Below are 13,145 nucleotides of genomic sequence, written 5' to 3'. Positions count from 1 at the left end.
GGGCGATAAATGGAAGTAGAGTTCACCTTGTCCGTGGTCCTTCCCAATGACAGCAGTTTTTGGCTCCGAGGAAGTTTAGCTGACGACACACCACCTGGGACTCAGTCGGGTCCCGGTTGTCGTCACACACTGTTCTCAGTGTCTCATCACGGTAGACCTCCACATGGCCCTCAGAAAATTGTAGATTTCGATGTGTGAGCACTTCCAATTTCCAGTGTGTGACTCTGAAACAGAAGCAATACGAGAAATATATTCCGTCTACTTTTCTTCACATTGCACATTTGTGCCTTGAACGGTTGCGATTAAAAAAGTAGAGCGGTAGTTTTGCTTGTGGTCTTTTTGCATATAAATCATAATATAAAACCACTACGGCTTTTGCCAGTACCAGAATGCAATATCTATTCAAATTAAAACTGACAAAATGTATGCATTGAAGTCTTAAATCTTTACATACAATGGAGCCACATTTCTGGTCAATAAGCAGTGTTGTCCTCAAAAGAGGACAAAAGTCCTTTTTCAAACTCAATCCTTTTCAAGCCCTTCCACTTGCACATTAAAGCGGAAAAATCTGGATGTTGCACAACTGCTTTTGGTCCAGTCAAAAGTGTAATGTTGAACTTTAGTAGAGGGATCCGCAGGATAATTAAATGACAAGACTCAAGAAAAAAAAGAATCAGGATTTTATTTAGTCCCCCCCTCTAAAAAAAAATACAAAAACATTACACACAATATAATCCTTCAAATAATATTGAGTTTTACGAAGATTAAAAACAGGCCCCTGTTATCCCACTAAATATAAAGATGCAGTTTAACTTGGAGCAAAGAGGGAAAAACCTCTGACCTTCTGAGAGTGTACAGTATGTGCATGATAATGTATCTTTTAGGGAGGAAAAAAAAAAAAATCACAGTATGATAAATCAGTCTTTTGTACATTCATCATAAGAAAGGCTGCAGTACTGTTGAAGACCACATTTGGCCTGGGAAGGAGGAATCCACCACGAGACGTGTTGGCATTGTTTTATTTGACATGCACTTTCTCAGAGCCCCAGACAGGACCGTATTCATAGTCGTAGTTCTTCTACTTGTAATGGAGGTGATGGACGAAGTGTTGGGAGCTATGTGTTTTATAGACTCAACGAGGAAGAAGCCAGTGCAGTAAGTTCAACAGTGCCTGGATTGTAAATAAACTAGAACCACGGTGCAGTGGCCTGCAGAGCGAGTCTGTCCGTCCCCGGGCCCTTTATATGAACTCCAAGCCCTCGTATTTCACATCCCCAATCTTGGTTTCAGGTAAAAGGATGCGTCCATCGAGTGTGAAGGCCATGATGTATGTAGCGATCTTTCCGGCGTCCTCCTCTGACTTGAGAGCCAGAATGATTTGATCATCTGTGTTGGGGACAAACTTGAAAGAGGAGAAGCCGTGAGTGGGGTCGAGCGGACCCACTCGACTTACTTTGATGTCTTTGAAGTCTGGCGAGCAGCTGAGCACGAGGTTCGTGCCGCGACGCTCGTCCGCCGTCTCCTCGTAGCGCTCCTTGCTTGAGCGCCGAGGGAGGAAAAACCAGTGCTGCAGCGTGTCGCTCCACGCTGCTGACTCGTGGATGAAATAACCTGGTGGAGATTCAGAGGAACACGGTGAAGAAGCATAGAGAAAGAAGTGGAAGCGGTCGTAAAGCGAGGCTAGATCTGCATCCTCACCTGGCGGCTCTATCCCTGCGGCAGACTTCATAGACCTGTACCTGGGAACCCAGTTCTCATGTTGCACGTCCCCTCTGAAGCCTACTACCTTCACCCACTCCGGGTTGTTGTTGACGAACTCGCCCTCAGTGGTGGTCCACTCCTTCCCCAGACCACCGACGTACAGGTGCTCGTCCTTCACAGCCAGCCACTCAGCTTTGAACCCTGTCAGGAGAAATCCCGTAAGCACTTAAGTCGAAGTACAGATGATGTGAAAGCACTCCTTTACACACTTATAGCAGGGTAGCACCAACCTTTGGCAACACTGCCGTCGCCGTCAGGCAAGATAACCCAGGGCACGGCCTTGTCTCCGTCTATGTGGTAGACCACCCCCGTTCTGTCATCCACGCTGTAGAGCTTCCCGTTGAACACCACCAGCTCCGACAGCTCCATCCCCCTCCCTTTCTCCGACAGGTGGCTTTCCAGCACCACCCTGTCCACATCCCATTCAAGCGCCACACTGTCTCCGCTCTGGGACACCAGCAGGTAACCCCGCCGCATGTAGCTGAACCACGTCAGCTTCTTGTCACCGAGAGAGCTCTGGTCCAGGTCGGCGATGACCCCGATGCGGTAGCGGGTGCCCTGCGGCGTGCGCTCCGGCGGGCTGAGAGGGTAGGTGTCGTTGTAGTGGGAGTCGGACTGACGGCCGTCGCTGCGGCTGGCCCTCCAGCTGTGCGAGCCGTGGGTGCGGTAGTGCCAGCCCGAGCTGAAGTGCATGAAGAGCAGCAGGACCAAGGCGAGGGAGGCGGCCACCGCCACGATGGGCCTCCATTTAAGGCGGAAACGAGGGTCGGTGGTGTTGGCCATGGAAGTCAACATGGGGAGCCCGCCGACAGAGATACGCAGTGCGTTCATAGGCTCATTCTGCTCCAGTCGAGTGAAGCCTGGGGGAGCAGGCATGGAGGACGGAGGCCTGGGGGCACCTGCAGAGAAACAGGGAGAGACATGGTGGTGAGCAGTGTTTCAGACAGACCGTGTTCGTACATAAAAAATAACTTGCACGTAAAGGGACAACGTGTAGGATTAAGTGGAATCCAATGGTGAGGTGGCAACTGCGTCATCCTGACCTGCCGAGCGTGTAAGACGGGGTTAATTTTAAGGTAACGAGAACACGGTTCTTAGTTTCGGGTGATGACACGCCAACGAAAACACACTTTGAAATATGACATGTTATTTACACCCATAAATCCGCCTAAAACTTACACACTGAAACTTTAGTGTCCCATTACAGGTCTAAGGAGGTCAATTTTATTCTCCGGTATCATTATTCTGGTTATAATGTTTTTTTGTTTTTTTTAAAGGAACACGCCTTAGTAAGTCCAGCTAAACACATAAGGCCTGTTAAACTGTTACGCCTTAACAGCAAATACCAAAACTAAATCAACGGGCCACCTCTTAAATGAAAGCTGAGCACAAGCTTTAGGCAGAATATCTGTTTTCCACGATGATAATTCTGTGTGACTGTGGTATAAAGAAAATCTAACTAAACACAAATTTCACAATTAAGTTTTTTTTAAACATTTTTCTGAACCCAGCTACATGACAGCATCAGTGCTATTAAAATGTGAAAAACTACAACTTACATACTTTCCATAAGTAGACTCTCCTCTCTCCGAGTAAAAGCTTTAGTCCCAATGGCAGGCAGATCACTCAATTGAGGCTTTATTTTTAAAAACTTCTTTTTAAATTCTAGTAAGAGCTCACACCGGTGAATGTATTAGTTAAGCATGACTACATAAAGCAGGAAGAAGCCCGGCTTCATTCTGAGTGAATACCAGGTGGCTGCCAATTGACGTTGTCAACGTGGAGGCAGGGAGGAGCTCACTGTGCGACAAGGAAGGGACGGCGGATATGAACAGGTAAATCAGGAAATACACAACCAGCCGGCTGACGTAGAGCCTACGACTGTGAAACACTGTCCAACAAAGATTTCTTAAATATTAACCAGTGCTGAAATGATATCTACATGAAACTAGCCACCAATATATTTGATAATAAAATCATTGTTAAGCAAAAATGCCAAACTTTACTTGACTTTATATTTCTTGATAAGTGTCTGGATGTTGTGGCTACTGTTCAAAACAAAACCAGACATTTAAAGTACAGCTGTCACTAACAATTATTTCCATTATCAATCTACTGCTGTGTCTCTGTTATCAATTTCTGTTACAATTCCGCAGTCCAAAGTAACATGTTGACATGTCTTGTTTTCTCTTAGAGTCCCAAAATATTACATTGAACTGTAATGTCTGTCAAAGAGAAGCATTCAAATCCACAAAATTACTAAAACCTTGAATCAGTTATCATTATAAATACAAATAATCAACAGAATAATCTATCGGAGGCCTATCTAATATGAAAACGGACACTTCCTCCATGTTTTCATTTATATTCTGAACTATTTTGAAGCATTTTCAAACAGAAATATCAAACATTTGATGTTTCAATCATCTTAAGTATGCAAATTAACAGAGTTTTGCTTCGCTTTACAATATAATAAATGTGTGAGGTTTTGGATAAAAAATAAAAAAAAAGACACCTAAAATTGGCCCTTTGGATTAGAAGAAATTATTAGGAACATATTTCACGATTTTAATTCAAATTCATTATGCATCTGGATAAAATCCTTGTGATGTATATCATCTCGATTTCAAGAGGGTCCAAACAAACTCTCATTAAACAAATGGAAAACAGAACAGGACAGGACAGAATGATGAGCAACACGAAGACAAAAAGGGTCACAACCTTTGATCCGACACAAAGCAAAAGATCAATGAATACATAAAAGAAAAAAGGAACAGTGATTTCATTGTTGAAAACATAAGCAATCTGTATTGAGAAAAACAAAACATGAAAGCTTTTTTTTTACCAACTTCTTTGTACAAAGGGAAAATAAAGAGGATGCCATCAGAGTTTTAGAGCATAATTTGAAGTATAAGGACCAAAAAAAATGTCTTAAACAATAGATATAGCCAAAGTTAATGTTATTTAAAATGACATTGGTACCAGTGAAACTGACATCCTATGTCAAGAGGGAGCTGTAAGTCTGTCAAACACTATGCTGCAGCATTAAAAAAAAAAAAAAAAAAAAAAAAGTAAATCTGCAGAGCCGACCATGTGTAACTATTTTCTGATATCATAATGGGATCAATAAAGAACCAAATCTGACTTTTAATCAGTAATAAAAGTCATCATTAGTTGTCCCCTCGGTCCAGTTAAACAAGTAACTTTTCAATTTACAGGCTCGTGACACAGAATGTGGCAAGTTGCAGACAGAAAAGGTTGTCAAACATTATGCGCAACCTTGGGAAAACTCCAATAATACATTTGCTATAAACACCCAATAAACTAATGTGACCTTTCAGCTGAATCAACAATCACAACAGAGCCCAAACACCACCGAGGAACTGCGTGTTGTGAAACTGTCACCGCCAGGCTCGGCAGCGTTAAACCTGCGCGAGTGCGATCAACTCTCAACCAAATTCCAGCGACCTCTGAGCCTGTATTCAGGAGCTTCACACCCTAAACATGTGTGCCTTTTTCTGAGAGGAGAGCAGGAGCTGAAAGACTCTTTCATAAGGAAGGGCCCCGAGCCAAACAGCAGTCCATTATAGCAGCAACATCAGGTCTGGCACTCTGAGGCCAGACTTTATCCTACTTTTTCTCTCAATTACGCAAACAAGTGGCCGATTAGTTTCCCCTGAAAAAAACAAAACCTCATTTTTAAGGATTACCCACATCACTTTCACTGAAGAAAACAAAACAAAGGGGGGGGAAAAAAGGATAGGCTCACCCCTTCGTCTCCTCCTGCCAGAACGCTGAGTCTGTGTCATCAAACGTACTTCACTCGACCACCGCAGTCGGCCCTAAGCTCAAAACTCTCCTCCTGCTTACTGATTCTCTGCAGTGCAACTATGCTCTTTACCTACACTTGGGAGGATTATGATCCAGTCCAAAGGGGCAAACCCAGCAGAGTTCATTAAGCTATCCTCATCGTTGTAACCTATGAATGGCCAGGTACCTGTGATTAGTGAAACATTTATTTCTCTCTCTCTCCCCCCCCCCCCCCGCAATGGCGCTGCCGGGCATAAAGGTGAAAACTTGAAATTCCTGCAGGCCTCTTTAGAAGTTGCGTGCAAACCTTCGGCCTCTACGATAACATCAAAGCTACGTAACGGAAGGCATTCCTATGACGTGACCTGTGAGTAGACTGAGGCCGGAGATCAGCCTTGAATACAGCAACAGAGGAGGTGCAGGGTTCTGTACAAGACTGCAGGATTGGGTGATAAGATGACATAACTACACATCCATGAGACATTAGAAATAGCTACTCGGTCAGAAAATGTGCGATACCGGTGTTAACTGAGGTAGCTTAAATATCTGCGGCCGCATCACTTCGTGGTGAGCGAATCATTGTGCTCGGACAGCTTTGCAGCGGTATTTGATTTCCAGGATTCTTGCCCCCCTCCAAAAAAAACCCCCAAAACAACAACTATGTTCTTGTCTAGTTATTTGATCTATAAAATGTTCTCATCTGGCCTCTCAGGTTTATCATGTCACTTAAATATCGTGATAATATGTTTTGTGATGCCGTAACAACTTTAAAATAATGGTTTACATACGAAGAAGTCCTCGGTCTGCACAAAAAGTGGTGCTGTGGGGTTGGATGTTACAGAAACTGAGATGAATGCAAATTGCAGATCCCACTGTTCTGATTGTACAAAAATAATAATAATAATAAAATAAACATTTCTTTAGTCAGATTTGATACATATGGTGCTGTGTTCTTTATTACTATGACAGTTTTCCCCCCAAAAAATAAGGTTTAATAAAACAAAAATCACAGTTTATCACCTTGCTTGTAGTATCACAACATATTCAATTACCACGATACAGGCTGCCAATACACAGCCCTAACATCTGTGTATATTAATTCCGATATCGTAATCCAAATTTAAATACACTGATAGAAAACTGTGCCTTCATTTCTGATGGAGCAACACCTATTTGCAAAATGTTGTCATATCTGTGGCTCCGACCGAGGGCATTTCTTTTCATGACCGATGCACTTTCTCCCCGACAGTTGTGTAACTCCGCATGGACTCCAAACTACCAAGGAAAACTTCAGGTGGAGCTGCTTGAGATGAAACAAATATAAAGCTGTTAGTTCCTGGTGCCACGTAAAATGACACCATCCGGGGAGGTGGCCTTCAAAGGGAAGAGCGAGGGTGTGAGGCCCATAAATAGTTCACTAAGTGCTTTTGAGGCGGATTTTTAAAATCGTCTGCAAGGTCGAGGACCCCTGAACAGATGTGCACCACCCCGTGGACCTGAATTCATGCGGCTTTTGTCCAATGAAAAGATAGGTTGATCCACAGTCGTGACAGTGTAGGTTATTTCTTATTGATTTGCATATCAATGGGGCCATCTCAGAGGCCCCAGGTGGCCGTGTGACATTCCCACTTTGTGATCTGCAGGCCTTTCAAGAGCTAAACCACTGAACCTCGGGAGCCCCCAAACTCAGCAAAGTACACTGTTAGTTTGATCCATTATTTGGTCGATTTGTTTTGGTTGAGGACCATTTAAGATGCCTTCACACACACACACACACACACACACACACACACACACACACACACACACACACACACACACACACACACACACACACACACACACACACACACACACATCCCCTCTTGCGTGTGTGCGTGGTCGTGCCAGACGCGCAGAGGTTAACACACAGATGCCATGACAAATGGCTGCGCTCAGAAGCCACCCGAAACGTCTCTGATCCTGCAGCCTCCCGCTTTCGCCTCGTACTCACCGCCGGATGTTCGATCCTCAGCTCTCAGTCCGCCGGCGGTTGTAGCTCCGATGTCATTGTTGCACCGCTTCCTTCTTCGGCGTTGTCCGGACAGCCGATCATTACTTCCTGTGTGTGCGCTGATGACGCGGTGCTTGCGCGCAGGGAGTGTCACTTCACGATGCCTTCAGAGGCTGTCGGAAATATGGCAACCGCGGTGTCGACGCAGGACGACGCGGGATCTAAATCTGCCTCTTTCTGTTGTGTTTTACTAAAAATGAGCCCACCAATTAAAATACAGACCAATATTGTTCCGACGTGGAACTGTGAGATATTTTCCAGTCAAGTAAAAAGTCACTAATAGAGTTTGAGAAATTTGAGGTGGAAATGTGCGTTTGAATCAAAGGAAGATCTTTCAAACAAATACAAAATTATGTCTAATAAGGTTTGTCTCGTTTTAAATCTCCTCGAGGAAAACATTTTGTACTTACTGTAAGTGTTTGTATTTGTCTGATATGAATTATTCCCATGTAACCACTTCACCTGCAAACCACTACTGTACTGAAGTACAATTTAGAGGTAGTTGTACTTTATGTTTGAGGCTACTTAATAATAATAACAATACACTTTATTTGTATAGCACCTTTCATACAAGAAATACAGCTCAAAGCAAGCTTTGCAGCAAGAAAATTGCATACAGCGTTTCACATTTACATTTTAAAAAATATAGAAAAGAAATGAGATGCATAAGAACAGATACAATGCATGCAATTAAACACTTCATGACATGTCAGAGGGAAATATTGTATCTCCTTTCTTTCCCACTACATTTATTTGACAGCTTGATGTGCCAGTTACTTTTCAGATCAATGTTTTATACTCAAAATCTGTGATCAGTTGCCATATATACACAGATTAGACTATTCAACAGTGTCAGGTGTTGAAATTAGCTCTACTGTGACAACATTAAAATGCTGCTCACATGTACCTCAAGTAATATTTCAAAAATTTATAAATGGTAAATATAACACTCAAAACGGGACTATTTTGCACAGAGTAATTTTACTTTTGCTACTTTAAGTACATTTTGCTGACAGTACATCTACTCAAGTAATATTCAAATACAGAACTTCTACTTGCAATGGAGAGTTTTTGTTTTGTTTTCCATTGTTGTATTGGTACTTTGTGGTATCATCCACTCAACTGCATCTGCCAATAGTGAAACTGACTGTCCACTTTTAGGGCTGTCTATGAAAAGTAGTCTTCAATGTCATTCAGCAGTTTCCATTCATCCCAAGCTGTATTTATATATTTATTTTGTTGCGTATGTAGTCTCTGTGTGTGTATTTATTCGTTGCTCTTATTTTTTTTCTAAAATAATTATTTTTTATCTATCGTATACGTATATGTATTTTTTTCACATTGTGTACACCTTTTTTTGTGTGTTTCTATGCTGCTGTGACAAACTACATTTCCCCACTGCGGGACTAATATAGTCTAAATCTAATCTAATCAAAGAAATCCTAGAATATTTGATTTCAAATCAAGGCATTATTCAAATTTCCAGTCTTTTTTTGTTTCTGGTTTTCTAGTTTGACTCCAATCCTGCCGTCTCCACAGTTCACGAGTTCCTCCACAGTACAATTACTTCTCAAATATTTGCCAAGGGAGCACACACAGGAACTGCAGAGACTCCGCCTTTTTGTTTTAAAGAGGATATAATTTATGGCCAGACCCAGAGGTTCAAAACCAGAAAATCTTTTATTTGGCAAACCCCGTGTGATACAGAACATTGCAGAAGGCACTTTGATAATGAATTATCGCAAATCTTTTGAGTGAAACAGTGAAAATGTACAAATACAATGCAGGAAAAAGTCACAGCAAGAGGAGGGTGGTGGTGGGGGGGAAGCAGTGTAGAAAAAAAACCAAGCATTAACTTGATTGTCAGTACCCTTTAACAGACGGGTAATAAATATGATCAAGTTACCCCAATATCACAGAATTCCTCCAATTGTGGCAGAACTGGATATTACAACAACTGTATAACAGAACTAAAAAAAGGCACATTCAAATCTGATTTTGAGGTTTGGCTACCGAAAAGACAGAACGGCTGTAAAAACTAAATTCTAACTGAAGTGGCTTCAAAACATTAAACTGACAGAAGGAAATCAACTGCGTTTCTCAGTGCATAAAAGCCCTTTTCCAGTGGTTAATTCATTTAAGAGGCAAATAATATGACATTACAGTAGTTATAGAATTACTATTTTGAATGCACCAACCGATTAAATAATATTGTCTTTTTCTTGTGTGGTCAAACAACAATATGTCCTGAACTGTATAGATAAATTGCACTTTTCAACCACCGCAAAATGAAAAGATGCCTGCATGAATTAAACCGACATGTTCATTTAACATTTAAATTGTCTGTATTTTAAATGCGAAACAGATTCCTCACAGAAAAATGAATCCTAAGTGTTTGTTAATTACATTAACAGTTTGTAAATTGCGCTCTAAATTGAAAGAAAGAGGCACCGGATAAACAACTAGTTTTGGTACGTGGATAACATTGGCATCGTTTTCCCCTCTTTTGTCAAAACAATCATCTTCGAACAAAGAAATTACGATTTTTACCTACTGTGCGGAACTTTGAACAACACGGCAAACATCCACCAAACAACATACAAAGATGCATCAAACTAAAAACACATCGGCGCACCCAAAAACATGCGTTTTTCAGAAAGAAAGCGGGAGTGCACGAGAACGGTTCCGAGTTGTGAATGAAACCATTGGCACACATCTTTATTAAAAAAAAGAAAAAAAAAGAGAAAAAAAAAAAGAATGTCAGTCCTTCAGTAAGCTGGAGGCTGGTACTCCCCCGGGGTCTCCTGGTTGTGGGAGAAAGGAGACTGCTGGTAGCCCGTGGGGCCGCTGCTGACGTGCGGGCCGGCCGGGTATGGGCCGGCGTGGTCGTTGGTCGGGTCTCTGTACTCCTGGTCAAAGTCACTCACACCGAGGCGATATCTTCGGAACGCGAAGAAGGTCAAAAGAGCCTGTGGAGAGGAGCTCGAATTACCAAGCGGATCTTTTAATACAACCCGTTTTGAAGCGGGTGTTTAGTGGTCCGGGGGGCTCACCCAGGTGACGATCGAGAAGAAGGAGAAGACCACGACAGCCTGGGCGGCGTCGGTCATGAGGGCGGTGGAGTTGGTTTTGGACCACTGGTTGGCCAGGAAACAGAAGCAGACGAACCACAGGAAGGTCCAGGCCCCTGTCCCGCGTTTGAAAGCAGAGAAATGAATAGTCAGGGTTAAGATGAAACGTGACGACAGCTGTAACGTCATCGAGGGGGCACTTCCTGTTTTGTTTTTTGGGGCGCAATTCCTGTTCTCTATTATGTACTGCGCTATGAAAAGCTCTCACCTGAGAAGACCAGATCAGCTGTGACGATGTACTTCCTCTCTTTGGCATTGCTGATTTGAGGAAAGTAGCCGTCCAGTATGAAGAAGACAACACAGGCCAAGAAGGCCAGGACTCCAATTCCCACGCCCCCCCCCCCCCCCCCCCCCCCCCACACACACACACACACACACACACACACACACACACACACACACACACACACACACACACACACACACACACACACACACACACACACACACACACACACACACACACACACACACACACACACACACACACACACACACACACACACACACACACACACACACACACACACACACACACACACACACACACACACACACACACACACACACACACACACACACGTAGTTGCAGGCTTGGTCACACACACACACACACACACACACACACACACACACACACACACACACACACACACACACACACACACACACACACACACACACACACACACACACACACACACACACACACACACACACACACACACACACACACACACACACACACACACACACACACACACACACACACACACACACACACACACACACACACACACACACACACACACACACACACACACACACACACACACACACACACACACACACACACACACACACACACACACACACACACACACACACACACACACACACACACACACACACACACACACACACACACACACACACACACACACACACACACACACACACACAGTTTTCGTTGAACATGCACTTGCCGTCCTGCTCCTTCACTTTGTTGACGTAGCCTTCTGACGTGATGGTCGCAAAGACCACGATGGAAAATAACTGCAAAAGAAGAGGCGGTGGTGGTGGTGGCGGTGGTGGGAGGGGGGGGGGGGGGGACACACACAGAGTTAATGGCAGGGGTAGGTGGTGAAAGCTGCATGGTTTAAAGTCACTCAGCTCTGGGGCTGCATGACTCTTTATCACATGATTCACATCACAAGGAAGCTCTCTCACCATTAAAAAAAAAAAAAGTACTCTAAAGTTATCGTAAAACATCTGTCGAGCCGGTCCAGACAAGAAGAGCTGAGCACTAAGTTACTGATCTGTTTGAAACTGTCGATGCAGAAAAGAGAAACGTCTTCTGCAAGTCATCCTGATCCCCGATCTACTTTTCGCATTTGAGCCGAGCTAAAAAAAAACCTAAAAAACAACAACCAATAAGCTGACAAGAGAGTTTAATACTCATTTTGATAATTCAAATAGTTGTTGTTGTTGTTTACTGGAGCAAACTCGGAAAACGTATTCTGTCTTCAAACTCTCTAAAAAAAAACAACAACAACACGATATTTATTTTAAATCACAACTTTAAAAAAAAAAAAAAAAAAAAAAAAAAGAAAGGCTGTTGTAATGGAGCTGCCTTTTGTTTTTGTGTAACTACTTCCTTGTTAAAGTTTAAAGTTTAAAGTAAAGTGTGACGACCGTGTAAACAAAGTGAATCACGTGACGACGCTGAGGAAAGTTTCAATCCCCGATCTTTAAAAAAAACAAAAAACACACTTTAAACCCCTCCAAAAAAAAAAAAAAAAAAAGAAGAAGGGAGTACATTATCTGGAAGTTTTAACTGTCCCACCACCATCCCGTTTTAAAACACAAAAACAGACACACAAACATCAACACCTGGCAGATCGACCGACATCAGGTGGCAGTTGGTTGCGCCCGGACGCGCTAGCTACCGTTAGCTAAACATCAACCAGTAGTACTTTTTTTTTTTTTTAATTTTTTTTTAAAGTTTTACACTTTATTTAAAGGTTTCAACCGGACCAGCAGATCATGCAACACAGTCGCATCCGTTTTTACTGGCGAGCGCGCATCTTGTTAACGTCAACTCGGTTGGATGTGACAGCTGGCTTTAGCCAGTCGTGCTAACGTTTTCCGTGGAGTCACTCACCCAGCTCAGGCAGCGCAAAATAGTCTGAGGCTGTTTTACAAAGCTCAGAAAGTCAAAGGTCCCGCCGGCCAGAGAGGCCCCGTAAGCGCTGCCCTGCATTTGGTTTTTTTTTTGTGTTTTTTTTTTTTTTTAAACCCCCGAAACGCACACGAGATGCCCGTCAGGAGAGATTCAAGACGCGCCGAGGACTCCTTCCCGTCACGGTTTCGTTTTGTCAAAACTATTT

The 13,145-nt window shown here is 43.1% G+C and overlaps 2 protein-coding genes across 5 annotated transcripts; both read right to left on the bottom strand.

The window, feature by feature from the left end:
- Nucleotides 1-664: 664 nt before the first annotated feature.
- Nucleotides 665-7,639, bottom strand: cant1a (calcium activated nucleotidase 1a). 4 transcript variants are annotated; one of them, XM_069702863.1, is made up of 4 exons: nt 7,565-7,639; nt 1,992-2,660; nt 1,699-1,902; nt 665-1,611 (listed from the first exon to the last, which is right to left on the bottom strand). In XM_069702863.1, the coding sequence occupies exons 2-4, from the start codon at nt 2,635-2,637 to the stop codon at nt 1,241-1,243; spliced, it is 1,221 nt and encodes a 406-aa protein (XP_069558964.1). In that variant the 5' UTR covers nt 2,638-2,660; nt 7,565-7,639; the 3' UTR covers nt 665-1,240. The 4 variants fall into 4 exon arrangements, with proteins under 4 accessions (XP_069558964.1, XP_069558962.1, XP_069558963.1 ...); XM_069702861.1 differs by lacking the exon at nt 7,565-7,639 and adding an exon at nt 5,531-5,740; XM_069702862.1 differs by lacking the exon at nt 7,565-7,639 and adding an exon at nt 3,325-3,707.
- Nucleotides 7,640-9,285: 1,646 nt separating this feature from the next.
- Nucleotides 9,286-13,129, bottom strand: syngr2a (synaptogyrin 2a). The gene is made up of 6 exons (XM_069702917.1): nt 12,920-13,129; nt 11,712-11,811; nt 11,338-11,348; nt 10,964-11,090; nt 10,678-10,811; nt 9,286-10,593 (listed from the first exon to the last, which is right to left on the bottom strand). Exons 1-6 carry the CDS (start codon nt 13,016-13,018, stop codon nt 10,393-10,395), a joined length of 672 nt encoding a protein of 223 aa, XP_069559018.1. The 5' UTR covers nt 13,019-13,129; the 3' UTR covers nt 9,286-10,392.
- Nucleotides 13,130-13,145: the final 16 nt, after the last annotated feature.

Source organism: Brachyistius frenatus, unplaced genomic scaffold, assembly GCF_029030835.1.
Source record: "Brachyistius frenatus isolate BFR_SWC_R1_liver_20210118 unplaced genomic scaffold, ASM2903083v1 Contig_43, whole genome shotgun sequence".
Taxonomy (NCBI): Eukaryota; Metazoa; Chordata; class Actinopteri; family Embiotocidae; genus Brachyistius; species Brachyistius frenatus.
The sequence above is the reverse complement of the archived record's forward strand: the minus strand, read 5'-3'. Positions and strand labels throughout refer to the sequence as shown.